Raw genomic sequence first — 16,972 nt, forward strand, 5'->3', positions numbered from 1 at the left:
AAAGACAGCATGGTATGAACAATTTGTATGATAATATTTTTACTGCTATGGACGGTGACCTTATATATCAAAAGGACACTCCAGCCAAACAAAAAAAAAAAATGTAACCATCGCTACATCTGTGGTAAGCATGCATACTCGCATCCTACAGTGCTGCAGCAGTCTCCAGAGCACATTTTGCTGATTTAAAGATTAGGCAAACCCCCTTCTGATGATGCATCTTGACTTCTGCTAAATTAACAAAACGACCACAGAAATTCATACAGAACTCAAAAGGCTCATTGGCATATTGCAGGTTTCTGCAATACCTGCATTGGAAAGGTCAACATCAATATAACAAACAATACAGTGTGCAGCCTTATTGTGAATAGACTCACTGTCATTTCAGCAGAGGCTCAAAGCTGCAATCTCATCCCTATCGTCTGTCGGTTCACCTTTAATAAACGCGCCGCTGTAATCTACCAGTCTCCAGCTCCTTCTCTCAATTTTCTCACCATGTTCACCCCCACCCTCAATTCCTCAATTCTCAGATATCTCCTACACACACACATAGAGCCTCCTGTGAAGGACAGAGCAGACATCCTGTTCCTTTTTTTTTTTTTCTCGTCCTCTCTCTCCTGCAGCAGCGGGCTGCCATCCATCACTTTAATGGCAGCGTATGTTGCAGGATTTTCCACACAGCTACGGGGTAGAAGACACCGAGGGAGAAGGGCGGTGCTGTGTTTTCGCGGGAAGCTAGGAAAGTGCTTCCATATCCACTGCTCTGCTCCAGATAAACATGCCTGCTTTCTCTCTCTGGGAACACGGCTGGGTGTGGCAGCCCTAGTCCCCTACCGCTGTCCCAGCTGCTTACCAAGCGCTGCAAACACTCAACGCTCATCCAAAGCACTTGGTTCTTGCTACTGGAAGTATCTAGAGCCTGCAAACAATCCATTTGTTTCAGAAATGTATAAATAAACGGTAAAATTCTTATTTAATTTGTTGGTAAAAATCTGTAATTATATTGTTTACAGTTTTGTGAAATGGCCAATGCTAAATGTGCTCCTGCTAAAAGGTGCACTTGCACATCACAAGCTAGATTCAGATATGTCCTGATCTGATCTAAAGGAATCAGATGTATTTTCAAGCCTGTTTAAGCCCAATCCAGGTACAATCTTTTGTTTTTCTATGTATTCTACTTACTCCATATAAATGGGCACTATTCACAACCTGCAGCAATGAAGGACGTTTTCAGAAGTTTACAAAGAGATCTAAATCTACAGTTTGGAACTAACTGACAGCAGAATATGAAACCTTTCCACTGTGTTTAAATTAGCCTCTAGCCATGTTTAGCCAGCAACTGCCATAACATGTTTATGGCATAGTTGTGTTAATGTTATATAGCAGTACAGAAAAAAATGGACATGGCTTAACAGAAGCTGAAAACTAGCTCTAAATAACATAAACTGAACAAAACTGTTCCCACATTATTAATATCCATAAAAGAAGCAGGGTTCTGTCACTTCCAAAAGCTAACAGCCACCAACTAGCATGACATCGTTTTTCTAATATTAACAAGTGGCTATTTCACTCATAGTTAGAATCATTTGCATTTTTGCAATATATTACAAGCAGAAGTGCATCTGCTGCAACAGAACGAAGTCATGAGCATTTGCCTCCACAGCGAATCTCCCAGACTAATGGGAGAGCCCTGTGTCCATGTAGGCCCAGGGAGGTGAGGGCTCTTATTAGCAGATAGGAATATTTCACCTGCTGTTGTACTGCACCAACGCAAGGGGCAGAAAAAGAAAAACATAAACACACTTCTTTTTTCTCCTTAACTGCTCTATCCCTTGCCCGCTGATTCTTCTCAGTATCCGTGACATTAGCACTATGACAGCGATAACTCTGGTTGCTCTTTACGGCAGGCGGAAGCAATCAGCTCTGAAATCATGGCTTAAACTCCAGTGACCCCCTGGGATGGCTAATCACTGCTTTGTCTGCCCAGAGTGTCTCTCAGACTGCGGTATAACTGAGATAATACAAATGAGCTCAACGCATGATTGCTATTGTGAACTGTTTACATCATCAAAATCTAAAACCTGAAACAATATATGAGGCACTGTGCAGTTTATTCTTTCTGAAGTGGCTATGTTGGGGTTGTAAGCCCTGACTCAGTAACAAGTTACTGCACATCAATGTAATTAACATTATGTTCATTAAGAATGAATGGTTGAATCTCATTACAGAGGCAGCGTTCTCCTAGAGTGTCTTTGTTCACATTTGAAAGCCATGTCCCTGTGTGTTTGTATCTGCAGTAACATGCCTCCAGGAACATTTTCATATTTTCATGGTGTGATTACCTGGTGAAAAACAGATCACGCTTCACATGATCTACATTATCACTGTATGAGTCATGAACATTTCAATTTTCAATTGAAACGTTAAAATGAAAGGAAAAATGAGTATGAAATGTGAACATTCACACCCTTGAACATTAGCCCAACTTAATGCATAAATGTTACGTGATGACATAACTAAGTTAAAAGGTGCACAAAAAGTATTAGTTCAAAATGACTAAGCTGTAGAAAAAGCTCTCAGATGTTTGAAAAGTCATTTGTTTTTGTTTTTTTTTTTTAAGGTCAGCAATGCAGTGTTTTTTGTGAGTTGGTGGCTACACAGGTGACATTTAGGACTGCGTATAGTTTCAAAATGTTAATTACTGACACCAGTACTGATAATACTTCACTTATCGGTTCTGATAATGCTCTCTTCTTTCCTCCACTCCTCCTCCCTCAGCATGTCTTTTCAACATCAAGTCCTGATACACTTTTTTAAATTATAACCTGAAAGCATTAAAGCAATAATGAGTGTGAGGTGCTGCAAATGGGTGTATTAAGAAACCATAACAGACTGCAAACTGATCGAGAAGCACTGACGTTATTAACATGCCAGCAAATCAGCAGTCCAGATTTTGCAATACGCTTATTGGTTCACACTAACATTTGTTGCGTACATTAAAAATACTGTTATTCCATGCGTCATAGCAGTATGGATACAGAAATGAGAGGGTTGTGTTCTGATAAATATTAGCCTGACATGCTAGTCACTAGTCTAGCATACTATTAGCACGACACTAACTAAATTACATTTAAATTATCAGTGTTTCAGCTGGTTTAATGAATCAAAGTATACAAGAATGGTCAAACTGTCATTTTACCAACTGCAAAGCATACAGCATTAACTTGTCTCCACTTCTTCCCTCTTAGCCTTTCCATTTTCATTCTCTCCTGTTTGTGACTCTCTTCTCCTCCATCTCTCCAAAGCCTGACGTTTGCTTTTTCTGCTCTTTCTCTCCGTTTCTACCTAACCGTCCAGCCGCCTGATTGATGTTGCCGCAGTGTTCTGGTTTCAGTTCTCGCTTTCGCAAGGGATGTTGAAGCTACAAAGCTCCGGGACAGGAAACTAAACACCTCTCAATAAGCTAACGGGTCAATTTCACATTTTGTGCTTTGATGAGCAATTACGCTGCATTAGTAATTACTGTAACAACGAAAAAGGCTGCCTGGCCCAGATACACAGCACTGATAAAAACGCTCAGAGGAAGAGGAAAACAAGCAGAGCTGCCTGGAGAACAGCTGAGCCGCATAAGGTCTTCAAGAAGCAACCTCGGAGGAGCGGGGAAAAGGGACTTACTACAAATTACAATGCGGCCTTTGATCTCTGTAATGATCTTTCATATCTGTCATCGAAGAGAACTGGAACAGCATGTACGGATATGAAAAAGAGCCACTGTGTTTGCATGGATACATACATAATACATAAAAGCTTATTCAGTGATCCCATAATGTTGACAGAACATAACCTCATCATCCTATCACAACCAGTAACTCATGTGAAACTTTAATCAACTGAAAATGCCAGCTGCCTTTTACATTGTGTGAAAGGATGGAAAAAACTGGAATAAAACCTTGCTACATGAACACTAGTGCCCAACCCATATGGAAAGTCTGTGACTGATAAAGGAGCTAAAAATTCCAAAACACAACACTTTCCTATAATTTTATATTTACATATTATATATTTATGCTTCTATATAGAACAATGAATGCTCAAAGAACTTTTTGCATTGTGAAACAGTGCTTCAGATTGATGGAGAATCTGTGGTAGATAGTTATGAATAGAATCTTTTTGAAAAGGGTTCTATGTAGATCTAAAAAGGGTTCTTATATTGTAACAAGCGTGACTTAACAATAGAAGAACTCTTTTTTGTGCTATATAGAACCCTTTTTAAAAAGGTACTATATAGAACCATCTACAGCACATTCTCAATAAATGTGAAGAACCATTTTACAATGCAAAGAACCCGTTAATCATGGAGAGGGTTCTTTGAATGTTCATGGTTCTATATAGAACTATTTTCTTTACTAAAGAACCCCTGAAGAACCATCATTCTGAGGTGTGGAGGGATGTAAATGATAAACGAATTTACCAAGAAATAAACAACTGTATTTCCCTATTGTGGGACTAATAAAGGATTATCTTATCTTACCCAGTAGTGGTGTTTCGAGGGGACAGCATCACAAATACAATGATGCATCATTTCGAAAGCACATTTCCATAAGCCATAATACAGAAAACTATGTTATAGAGAAGGACGTGGCGGACAGTGACAGCTTGCCAGAGCTACTGAGGTAGACTGAGCCAAAGCTAGTCATGGGCATGACACTTATGTTCCTTTTAACTTGGGCTAGAAATGAGTGGTAAATATAACTTTGGAATTTTAAAATATACAACTCAAGATTATATATTCAAGTCATTTTGTTAACTTCTTAGTTTTGGACATAATCATGAACATACTATAGTTAGCAGCATCTTGGTTTAAACCAAAGCAGGCGCTTATGAAGGGAATCTTTAACATGGTTTCATACTGTTTGATTCATATACATGTAGTACTGGTCTTTGCAAAACTAACCTTAAAGAAGACTCCATCCAGCACTGAGCACTGAGCTGATGTGTGCTCATAAATGTTTGTACATTAAGAATTTTACACTGGCTTCAAACTTGGCTCAACCAATCAGATTTCAGAACCAGAACTATTCATTCTACAACTATTATTCTGATATTCTGAAAAGATTTTGCTTATATATTTAATAATAAGTTAATATTATAATATTTTCTGCCAACAGATATCCTTTTGACTTTAACATGAAATTTAAAAAACATTTTTATTTTTACAGTGACAATAAGAACAACACTGGGGCCAAGGACTGTTACCATGGAGGTAAGCAGTGCAGGACAGATGACACAATGCTTGCATCAGACATAGGAGTAAACAGGGAATGAACATAGAGAGACAGAAAAAGAAAGAAGGACAGAAAGAGTGAGAGAAAGAAAGACAACAGGGTGTTCCCACAGTTGGCTTCCGCAGCAGAACTTTGCACTTAAAATGGAAACCTTAGAGACAATTTGAACAGGATGACTCATGCTGAAAATGACATTTTTTTTCCAAGAAAAGTGTAATCACATCATAATGGCGCTAAAAGCATGGCGGAGGCAGGTTATAATATCACGGTAAATATAGGTGGAATTAAAGAGCAGCAGAGGGGGGAAATGGCACGCTTGCACATGGAAGCCTTTGTTGGAGTGCGGAGACATGGTTCTTGTTGCTATGGCAATACTATGTATGTGGCATGTGAGAGAGGCTTGTTGCTGGGGTAATAAACGTGAAACATGAGAGGGTGCGTGTGTAGCATATAGAAGTAGGAGTTGTTGGCTGGTGATGTATAGAGCACCAGTTCAGGCTGTTCTAATCTATACTGAAACAGGTCTTTGTTAGCATGATAGCATGGTGTAATAGAATCTTGATGTTTTGTGTGCAGGCTGTGAATGTGACATATAGATGCAGTAATGGGAGACTGTGCGAACGTCTGTGTGTTTCTTCATTAAATGGGCGGAGCCTGTGGCAGAGTGATGTATGCGTCTCCTGCAAATGAGGTGTGGGTGCATGTGTGGGGAATGCAAGAGCATGTGGCCATGCTATACACCCCGTACCACCGCAGGGTCAGACAGTAAGGGTGTTGTGTGCGGTGCTGCCAGGCAAGGCCATAGAGAGGCAACACACACAGCTGCAAATTTCCTTTCATGAGGAGCCAACTGGGCTGCGTTTCCAATAGGCTTGAAAACATTTACACATGGTGAGCACTTAGCAGTTGAAAACTACTCATTACTATTTACTACTTAGAGTTGTACGCAAAAGTTTGATCACCCCCCCTCAATGTTTTGTGAAAACATCCTCTATAGGGAACTTAAATGTGGTACTTTTCTGTCTATTTCAGGCCACAGCAATAACTACAACAGCAGCAACAATAACGGCCACAACAACAGCGGCTGCAACAGCAGCAACAACAGCCAAAATGTAGTAACTGCTTAAGTTGCACAGTAACAAGTAGCTGATCTAATGTCAGGCTATTATGAGTGTATCTCATTTTTTATTGTCACTTGTTTGATTTGTTTCCTACCCATTCCTTCTTAAATTTATCTTTTTTGCAAATGCTGAATGTTTTATTTAAAATATATCACTGTCCTTTTTTTAAAAAATGTGTCACTTCTCTTTTGCTGGTGCAAATTATGATACATGTCTTGAAATGCCTTGAGGTACAGTCGCATGCCAATTTTTGGGTGCCCCTGGTCAAATGACGTCTGGTTGTTTTTACACATGTAAATTAATTTAGTGACTTCCAAATAAACGCTTGATGTGTAAAGAAATTTTGAAATTATTTAAATGCTGAATTTAATATACTGGAAAAAATAAAACATAAAATGCTAAAAAGTGCAAAAGCTATAACACAGCTGTTTTATTTGTTTCCAATGTTAACTTAGCAAAGAAATAAAAACTGCGCCCTAAAACTGACTAAGACTAACTTTATGAAGGGTTCATGAATGGTTTAAAATTAGTTTATTAACGGTTATTAATTAAGTCACAAAGTGTCATTAGTAAGCATTTATAGCACATAAATAAAAAGGGCCACAGCTCACTCTTGCTCTTTTTATTAAAATAATATTAACAATTTTTAAAGTGTTTATGACCTAACTAATAACTATGAACAAACTAATTTTAAACCATTCATAAACGCTTTATAAGGGTAGTCTTATTTTAAAGTGATATCTAAAATCGGCACAAAAATTGCCATATTAAAGTGTGTTCTCTGTAAAGGATGTGTCAACTTATCTTCACTTAGAAAATGAACAAAACATGCCATTTGAGCAGGGATGTTCAAACTTTTGTGTGTCCAAACTGTATAGTAAGAGTAACCACTTCCTTCTCTTTTTTCCCCTCTTTTTCCTCCAGCTGCTTTTGTATAGCTGCTGAGATGGATAAGATCGTGGAGTTGACTCTTCAGTGTCACACGGCAACACCAGAGTTCATTTTTTCCTCCCCAACCACACACTACAGCACACCCTCTCTCTCTTTCCCTCGCTCTCTCCTTCTCCATCTCTACAGCCAGTTGGCCTCCTACACAGAGGCTCTTTTGTAGCCTTTATGCTGAACAGATTGCAATAGTTCAGAGCCCCCCTCCATTTTTAAAGAGAGGGCAGGGAAATGCCAGCCTCCTCCCACTGTCCAGCACACTCTATAAGCTCTGGGCATTGCACAGTTAGCAGTTTTTATCACATACCATTGTATCAGCGATTATCAAACAATTGCAAATTTCAACAATTCTGCTAACCATTATCAGCGTCCTTTAAGTTATAGTGGAAGTAGACAACCTATTGCCAAGCAAGAGGAAATGACAATGCATACTTTTTGTTTAAATATATCATATAATTAAAATAATCTGAACAATGAACAGTTTACATAATAAAGATTGCACTCTGGAAGAACAGAACATCTAGGCGATGCTGGGTTACTGCTCTAAAATTTATTTTACTACATTTCTCTGCATATTTTTCCATATCCACGTGAACCTCATTGGCAGATATATATATACATGATAAACACTGGATCTCGGTATTGCCTCACAATTCCCATATCAATGCATCCTTATACAAAATAACATTGTTACACATCTGAAAAGCAAACAGTAGGGGAGAGTGATATGGCAAAAACATAATATCGCAATACCTGCACAAGGCACAATATGCACAATGCATAATATATACAAGGATACTTTTCTTTTTTCTGAGTTTGTGCCCTTTTAAAAATGAAAACTATGAAAGCAATGTTTTTTATTCAACATTTCACACATTGCTCAACACTAAACCCAATTCTACAGGCCTAATAATGCCTAACGTGCAGGTGGTCACTGTTCCTAAAGTACGATTTGCTCCGAAAAGAATATTGTGATGCAATTTACCACAACAATGAGAAACCATGTCATACTGTCCAGCAATAGTAAACTTCAAACAAAATACATCATATAATAATATATTACAATATTTAAACATATTTACGCATTTGGCAGACACTCATATTCAGAGTGACTTAGTTTAATCAGAGGTAGGCGAATGTGGTTTTAGAAGTCTTGCCTCTGAACTCAGTATAGTGCAGGGTGCTAGGGCAGCTATGTAACCCACTAGATTACAGCAAATATTATCTGTAAACAACAGTAGTGGTAGTATTTATTTAAACTGCAGTCAATCTTTTGCCATTACAAAGTAATATGAATGATTCAACAGAAAGTGAACCTGGTGCAGAAATTATTTCAATGTGCAGTTTCAGTATTTGTTCATTTTTTTTTTACAAATGTTCATATCATTCTGTAATACACTGTATATAACAGCTATTATACTGTATGTCTCCTCAGACCTGTATATGTATGGTCATATCTAGATAAGCAGATATTCACACATCTCTTTAGCTCCTTTCACATTAGTACTTTATTTCTTTCTTATTCTTTATTGTGTTTACTGAATTTTATTTTTATTTTATTTGTCTGTGTGCTTGTCTAGTCTGTTCAGTATGTTAGGTGTTGTGTGTGTGCGCACTCACCAAGACAAAAAGACGAGTGTAACAAAGTGATTCAGATTCAGATCTGTGTTTTATGGAGCAAAAAAAAGGGATTGAATGTAGATTGTGGAATGAAGCGGCACGTTCAGGAATGCGTGCAGGGCCCTCCGGGGGATGGGAAGAGGGCAGCAGCGGGTTTGAGGAATGCTCCGCTGGGGGAATTTCACAGCCTGTGGCTTACAAATGGATTGAGGAATGAGCGAGACAGAGAGACAGGACAGAGCGAGAGCGAGAGCGAGAGCGAGAGCGACAAACAAAGACAGCAGCATGTTTAGAGTGCCCTATGTCCTTTAGGGGCTAGCCTGACCCCAATGGTCAATGAGCAGTGCTTTTGGATGCAGAGGCAGTGTTGGTGGAGTGTGTTTTCACATGATGACTGGCCCTTTCATTACCCAGCCTGATGGTTTTTACATTTCAGGCCCATCCATTGTGAGCCGAAGAGAAGCGGTGCTGATTTTCTTGGTGTGTGTGTGTGTTTGTGTGTGTGTGAAAGAGAGAATGAGTGTTCTTTTTTTAAAGGCCAGGCAGTCTGACAAGAACATAGTGTTCTGCCACACACCAGGAGAAACTCGAATGAAAACAGCGTCTAAAATTGCCCTGCAGGGGATGGCACATCACACATCGATTTGCTTCATTTATTATAAACCCTTCACATGGCACATTCGCTTATTTCTCCTCTCTCACTCCTTTCTTTTCTGCTCTAAACAGACCCTTGAAATTGCAAGCAATTCTTGCAGCATATTCATATTAGATCAGGCATTATTAAGTAAAGTCACTGACCTGGAAAAAACTGGTGTGCCTAGCCCACCTTGGATGAAGCTGAAGTTTGCATCTTATTCGCCAGTTTTGAATTTTCTGTTCCACCTTAAATGGCGCACCAGTTACATTCTGGTGCTTGAAGAAAATTCAAATGTCTACCCTTAGATGGTTAATGAGCCAAGTTATGCAAAATGGCGAGCCAAGAGGGCAACCTTAAGCTGGAACCGAAGAGCGAAGTGAACTCATTCATTCATCTCCTGGTTGAGAACGATGACAGTGTGCTGACATTGCGCAAGTACTGGTGCTAATACCTCAACTATGCTAACTCATTTGTGAAGACATCACCCATACATGTTAGTTACCAGAGTCAGAAGAAAAGATGAGTCGCAGCACCTACTTCTCCACGCGGGATTCAAACAGCCGCCAAGTTCTGATTCTGAATGGCTGAGAAAAATAAATCCACATTTCAGCCAGAAGGGCCACACTTTATATGCAAACACAAAACCTGACTGTAAATGAACTTCCATTTCAAGATGTAGTCTTATACTTCACACATATTTTTGTTTGCTTTTTTTATGTCTTCATAGTAAATGAGCTAGTTATCCTTTCAACTTTTGTCTTTTTGGGGAAAAAAAATTGGAATCATAAAAATGAATAAACAAATGTGATAGTTACGTTAAGTTTTGCTTTCCAACCTTTACAATGAAATTTGCGCAACATTGTACTCCTACAATATAGATATTTTGACTTCAATATTGATTCCTCAATTTCAATTTAAAAAAACACACATAAAAAAAAAAAAACTTTCTTGTAGTTTAATTATTATCCCGAAAGTGGGTGTGAATTAAAGCAGAAATTTTGCTCCAAACCCCAATGCAGCCTGAGAACTTACTGAGACTCCAACCTGAACCACATCGAGTTTTGATTCTGAACCTAACCATGCCTGACAAATGTCTGTCCAAAACCAGATACGAGGCATAACACATTGTCAAGTTGAGTCCGAAACAGACCAGAGTCCAACAAAATTCTGTCTGAAACTGCCATGAACTGGCTCATCACCTAAAGTGCAGAATAAAACATCACTAATGATAGCACCAATAACAATCATTAGATCACTGATAAATAGGGGTACGCATGTTATTATTCATTTGCGAGATGACACTTGCTGTGAATTGAATTCTATGAAATGCGATATCGAGAATGGTTTCCATCATTTTAATTAACACAATCCATGATATTCATAAATATGAGAACCACAGCAGAAACAAGCAGAGAAAGCAAGTAAAACCATTCTCACATTCATCTCCTGTATGGGAACATTTTGGTTTCCCAGTCAAGTACAATAATGATGGGCAAATAGTGGTAGATCAAATGATGATGTCTGCACTGCTCAACACAAGTATCAAGTACTTGTCCTAATACCTCAGCTATGCTAACTCACTGAAGACATCACCCAAATGTTACCAGAGCGAGGAGAAAACGCAAAGCTAAAAATGGCTTCTTATTGTTTTTCCACTTAAATTAACTGAGCATTACAAGTACCTGCTGCAAAAGTTTACATTTTTTGTTTACTTTTATATAGATACTGCACTTTTATTTATTTGACTTTTTTTTAATTCTGTATCGAAAACGTGTTGTATCGTTATATACCAATATCAATGTACGCTACATTGTGAAAATTGAATCCTGACCAATTACAGTTCCAAATGAGTGTTAGTTACTGTCAGTGTAACAAGCAAGCAAGCGTGCATGCAGTTCAACAAATTACATTTTTTAACATAATACAGCCCAATCCTTAACCATGTCACATCACTAATTCACCAATATCCGTTTTAATATATTGAAAAGCTTACTGCGATCACTATATGTAGCAATATAAACACAATAGCAGGATTTTGTCCATATCATGGAGTCTTAATGTTATGGTTTAATTTCGAAAGAGACGAGCTTGATGCTCCATACAACTGGACGTTACAGCCGCTTTAGGAGTTGGGATGGAGACGGCTCTAATTTGCTGGCAGATGGCTTTTCATTATCCATTCAGCAAAATGGTGGTGAGGCGAGCCTAAGACAGTGGGGCTAACATGCGGTGTGCATATAAATCCAGTGCAGGAATACTACAGAGAACATCACCCCCCCCTCCATCTGTCTGATGGGTTTACATCCTAAGCCTCATTGTGTTTTCCCAAAGACACTGAAAATTAAGGAGTTTGAGAGAGCGGCTTAGTGAGGAACGATAGAGAGGATGCTTACAGTCTACACTAACACTAATCAGTAGCAAACTGATCTCCTGTAGCAATCGTTCATGAAACTGACAGTTCATTCAGAGCCAGAAGCCATGTCGCTCCCTACACTTCCTGTAGTGTACTGTAATTTGTCGGAAAGACTGTATTATAGAGCGTTACAGATTATAACTTATTTTTCTACAATTTTTTTACATGATTTCATAGTAGTTATTGTGTGGTTATTCACATATATATACACATATGTATTGGCATCAATAAATATGTGAATGAGGATGCCATTGCGTGACCAATGAGGAATGTCGTGTAGATATTTCAGGAAAGCAGACAGCTAGAGACAGCTAGACTACGACGCACTGCAACACCAAAAGGTCCCTTTATGGTGCCAAGTAGCAGATAGTACACAGTGCAGTTATAGCACATTGGAAGCAATGCAGAAAAGTAGCAATAAACAACAAACCCAAATTTATTTTACACTTTACCTGAGTAGATTTAATGGAATAAAACTTTCAACATCATTTAGGGAAATTATCAGGTTTTGTATCATCTGGCTAATTTAAACTCACTTTTTGTGAGCTAAAAGGTATGTCTGTTTTACCTTAAAGACTTTAGACTGACACCTTTCTTTAAGTAAATTTTAAGCCATGTTATCAACTATGGATTTGCGGTCACTGTCTATAGTGGTGCTTGGTGTGTAGCAGACTGTAGCCTTTAAAAAAAACTTTTTTTTATTTTTAATTTTTAATTCAACTTTTAATAACAAATTTGAGTATCAAATCTAACTGAAATGCTCACCCCTATGAGTAATCTGGTTATCATTTTTGCAACTGAGTAATTACAGAAATGGTTGTCCATAAGGCTCCATTTCTTATTGTAAGACAGATCCGTAGAATACACACCATCATGCAAACTGCAAACTACTCGTTGCTCACTGAGAAGGTAAATTTTCCCTTTTAACTGAGTAATACTGACAGCTATTTCCAATGCATTGCAAGGACAATCAGTAATGGAGTACAGACAAATGTAAATGACCAGTAAACATTATTCCAGGGCCTGGGGTCACCAAACATTCATAGTAAACATGAGACTGATTCAATGAGAGACCCTCCTCACCTCTTCAGGCACAGCACAAGAACAGAAACAAACACCAGCGCTCAAAGGGCTCACCTGATAGGGCTGGTACGCTCCGTCATCAGTCAAGAAGTCCAGCTGTCTGTCAGAGAAAAACTCCACGGCCGTGATGGAGCCCAACACACTTTTCCCGACCAGAGGCTTGAACGTCTGTGGAGAAAGAACACGTACCGTTAGACTCTATGCATTACAGAGCCAACAAAAAGTGGCAGCCTAGGCTAAGTGCTTCAAAGACAGCACCAATGACTTTGATGTGTCTTTTTTCTGTCATCCTGCACCCTCCAAACCCCAGGCTGCTGAGGAGCTAGCTCTGATGACATCATCCAGCAGTTCGGCCGCTGGGCCAACACTCACCACCAACAAATACACAGTCATGTGCCTTTCGGGCTGGGGGAGGAGTATGTGACTAAGTGAGTAGCTTTTACATTTACAGCATATAGAGCTGGCTGATATGGAGTACTAATGATTGCAATAAAAGGTTCTAGCAAAATTCAACATTTAACAGAAAATGAACACATTGTTAATTACTATGGCAGCATTCACACAAGCAACAAATAATCCTAATACACTAAACAATTGCAGTGTTTCTTCCCTTTAATACCACACTGAGGCAATGTTTGCAGGTCAGCTCACGCTGTTCTACATCAGACAACTAGGGTTGGACGACATGTTAAAAACATCTTATCGTGATACTTAGATATTTTCATGATACACTATATGTATCACAATGTGTACACAAAGCAGTAGTAGTGCTACATTTAAAAAAAAACTGCCATAAACTATACAATGACTTTTATTCAACATTTCACACACTGCACTGCACTAAATCTAAGGAAACAGGAATAATTTTTTTTTTTTTTTAATCAAACATGAAGTTGGTCAGTGTTCTTTAAGTACTCCACAAAGCGATCTCCACATAATGCCTAGATAAGCCTATCAAAATTCTCATTGTCATCCATTTTTAATCCACTGTGGTCCAATTCAAACAGGCTACCTAGCGATAAGAGCTAACTGAAGTCAAATTGCGCTCTGCAACATGCACACTCAGTGTCATTTATGAAAACCACCACAAGCTGCTAATATCAAAATGCTAATAGCACCCCCTTATGGAGAATCTTCAGCCTGATAAATGTAAGTGAGTGATCTTTAAGCCAGGCAAAGACCTTATGGGAAAGACTGTTCCCGCACATCTTGGCAACATTCCTGGACTGTGATTTCTACTTATACAAGAAACCTATCTCTTTGAATGGGAGGCTTAACGCCACATTAAAAAAACAAAACAAAAAATAAAAAAAAACAGCAATGTTTTAAAAACAGATTTGAACTTTGGTAAAATCTGACAAAAATTGCATAGACAGTTTATAGCGTTTGCCTCAAATAATGTAAAAACAGATAGTCCTGTCTACTATATGCGCATATCTCCACAAAGAGGGTGGCTTTACCAGCCAACAGGCCATGGTGATTGTTACAAGCTTTCTCCTCCTTTATAACATACGTGAGCCAGGACCATGAAGAGTTTGGCATCTAAAAAGGCTTGTCTCGATTGGATATTCATAGAACGAGAAAGACTGTTCTGATAGGATAAATTAAATGCTAGTATCAGTGAAAAACTCTATTATTGTCCATCTTTACATATGGATTTAGCAAAATCTCCTCTTAATTCTTCAGAACTATGAAGACAGGGTCATGTTTTCCTGTTTCTGTTAAGAAAAAACTTCAATCCAGCTGATTTGTACAAACCATTCGCTCCACAACCGCAAGGAGGAAGACAATCTCATATCTGTGTTTTGGGGAGCTTAATCCTCCTATTCACAGCTAACCACATGGCTATCAGCATGCAGAGACAAAGCAGAGTCTAGAGTCTAACTGAATCATCCACTCTTCTTTCGGTGACTACAAACATCAGTGGACAGACCGCTGGCCTCACATGACTATGGCTGCCATAATTAGACTTGTGCTCTGCTGCATTAGGAGCTTTTCAGGCTTCTGTGCAATTTTCCATGCAATTTGTCCCTTATGCTCCTTATGAGCGGAGTGAGTAGTCGTGAAGTCACTGTTTGGTAGCCTGGTGAATTAACATCTTGTAATAGCCTACAGCTGAGATTAGAGACCATTAAAAAAGTGTAATGTACTTGAAAGAAGCCTGCAACAGAACAAAATAAAAAGCTGTATACAAAATTAAAGCTGGACTTTACACTGTGAAAAATGAAAGATTAAAAGGTACTTCGAACAAAATCTCAACATATTAACGTTCAACAAAGAGAGTTTGTTTCTTCTCCTATAAAGTTACCTCTTGACATTAGACATTGGACTTGACTCATTAAGCCTGGTCAGCCATTGTCTTGCCTTTGCACTAATGCTGGGTGATTATATTGGCCCTTATCCATCAGTTATATACAATCAAATCTGATTGTAAAATAAGCTCATGCAATTTCATCTTTGGCAATTCTGTACGACTGAACTCACATCTTGTAGGAGTGCGTGTAAATTTGAGTGTAATAGTTTAACAAGCTGAAAAAAGGCTTGATTTGTGGATAACTAACCAAAACGATTATTAAATGTCATCTGTAACACCAAAGAAAACAACGATACAAAACTAGCACAGAAGTCATCTCATACATTTGAATAATACAGCTTTTAAATATGTTATTTTAGGAAAACAAACACACTACACATCACTCTACAGATCTCAAATAAAACTATGATTTTGTTTTTCATTTTTTATTCTTTTTAGTCATCGTAATTTGAACACTATAAAATTTGGTCAGTACGGGGAGCAGTGGACCCACTGCTCAACCTACATCTCCACCAGATGCCGCTGAATGTTGGCATTTCATTGGCTCCCCACCAAAACATCTGCATGAATTCAGGCGTGCTTCATGTAAATGATATATATTAGGTACTGGTAGGCTGGCGCTTGATTTCAAGCACTGAAGCTGATTCATCATTTGTGCTCAAATCACACGCACAACAATAGTGAGTTTTAGCAGTATTAACAGATAAATGTTTTGCTGTGCATATCATTTATTGGGTTCTGATTGTTTTGAAAGAACAGCAAGGTTATATTAACTTCTTTGCCATGACTTTAACTGCAAATTTAGATACTATCTGATCTGGTTTTAGGACATTTGGGAAATAGTCATACGGAGTTCCATCAATACCCCTGACCACTACTTCAGTCATCTACAAAGCAGTGCATATGTAACAGCTGAGGCCAAAAACCTCAAAAAAAACTGCAGAAACTGACTGCAAATGTCAGCATTATAAGGCCTGGCAATGCAACGCCAAGACACTCTGCATTTGCTCATGTCTATGGTTTGCAGACTTCCAGCAGCCTATGACTGCTGATGATTCTGCCAGTGACTTTATTTATGTTCATTTAGATTAGTAGATTAGTACAGTTATTTCTAGTCCCCTAAAACCGGTGACTGTGCATGATAAAGGATGTGTATGCTCCACCCAATCCTCTTAAATTAAAACTACATTCTGCATGTTAACTTCAGTCATCACTTCATCAAATCCAATGTGCTGACATACAGATGCAAAATGACCACAACTGTCTCTGTCCAATTACTTACTGTTCGCTGTTTTACTTCTGTTTCTATCACTATGTGGGGCAAATATAGCTGTAATTTGGCCTGCGCAATGTCTCAGAAATAGCTTTCGAGAGCAAAAGCAGACCGCAGTCACCAGCTGGAAGTGCATTCAGCCCAGCACAGCTGACCACAGATCAGTGGCTTGGGGAAAGGGACCCAAGGCCACTGAGAATATACATAACTCTGTCCAAATGCTGTCAAAGTAGAGCAGGGGTGCTACTGTACAGCTCTTTCAGTTACACACACGCACAAAT

At 38.7% G+C, this 16,972-nt stretch overlaps 1 protein-coding gene across 5 annotated transcripts in view; it reads right to left on the bottom strand.

The window, feature by feature from the left end:
• Positions 1–16,972, bottom strand: part of jmjd1cb (jumonji domain containing 1Cb) — a 187,651-nt gene that overhangs the window by 46,579 nt on the left and 124,100 nt on the right. For all 5 annotated transcript variants that reach the window (XM_036572263.1, XM_036572264.1, XM_036572267.1 and 2 more), the window contains one exon: positions 13,159–13,272. In XM_036572263.1, coding sequence (XP_036428156.1) covers positions 13,159–13,272 — 114 coding nt within the window. The remainder of the gene's footprint in view (positions 1–13,158; positions 13,273–16,972) is intronic.

This window comes from Colossoma macropomum, unplaced genomic scaffold, assembly GCF_904425465.1.
Source record: "Colossoma macropomum unplaced genomic scaffold, Colossoma_macropomum, whole genome shotgun sequence".
Lineage (NCBI taxonomy): Eukaryota > Metazoa > Chordata > Actinopteri > Characiformes > Serrasalmidae > Colossoma > Colossoma macropomum.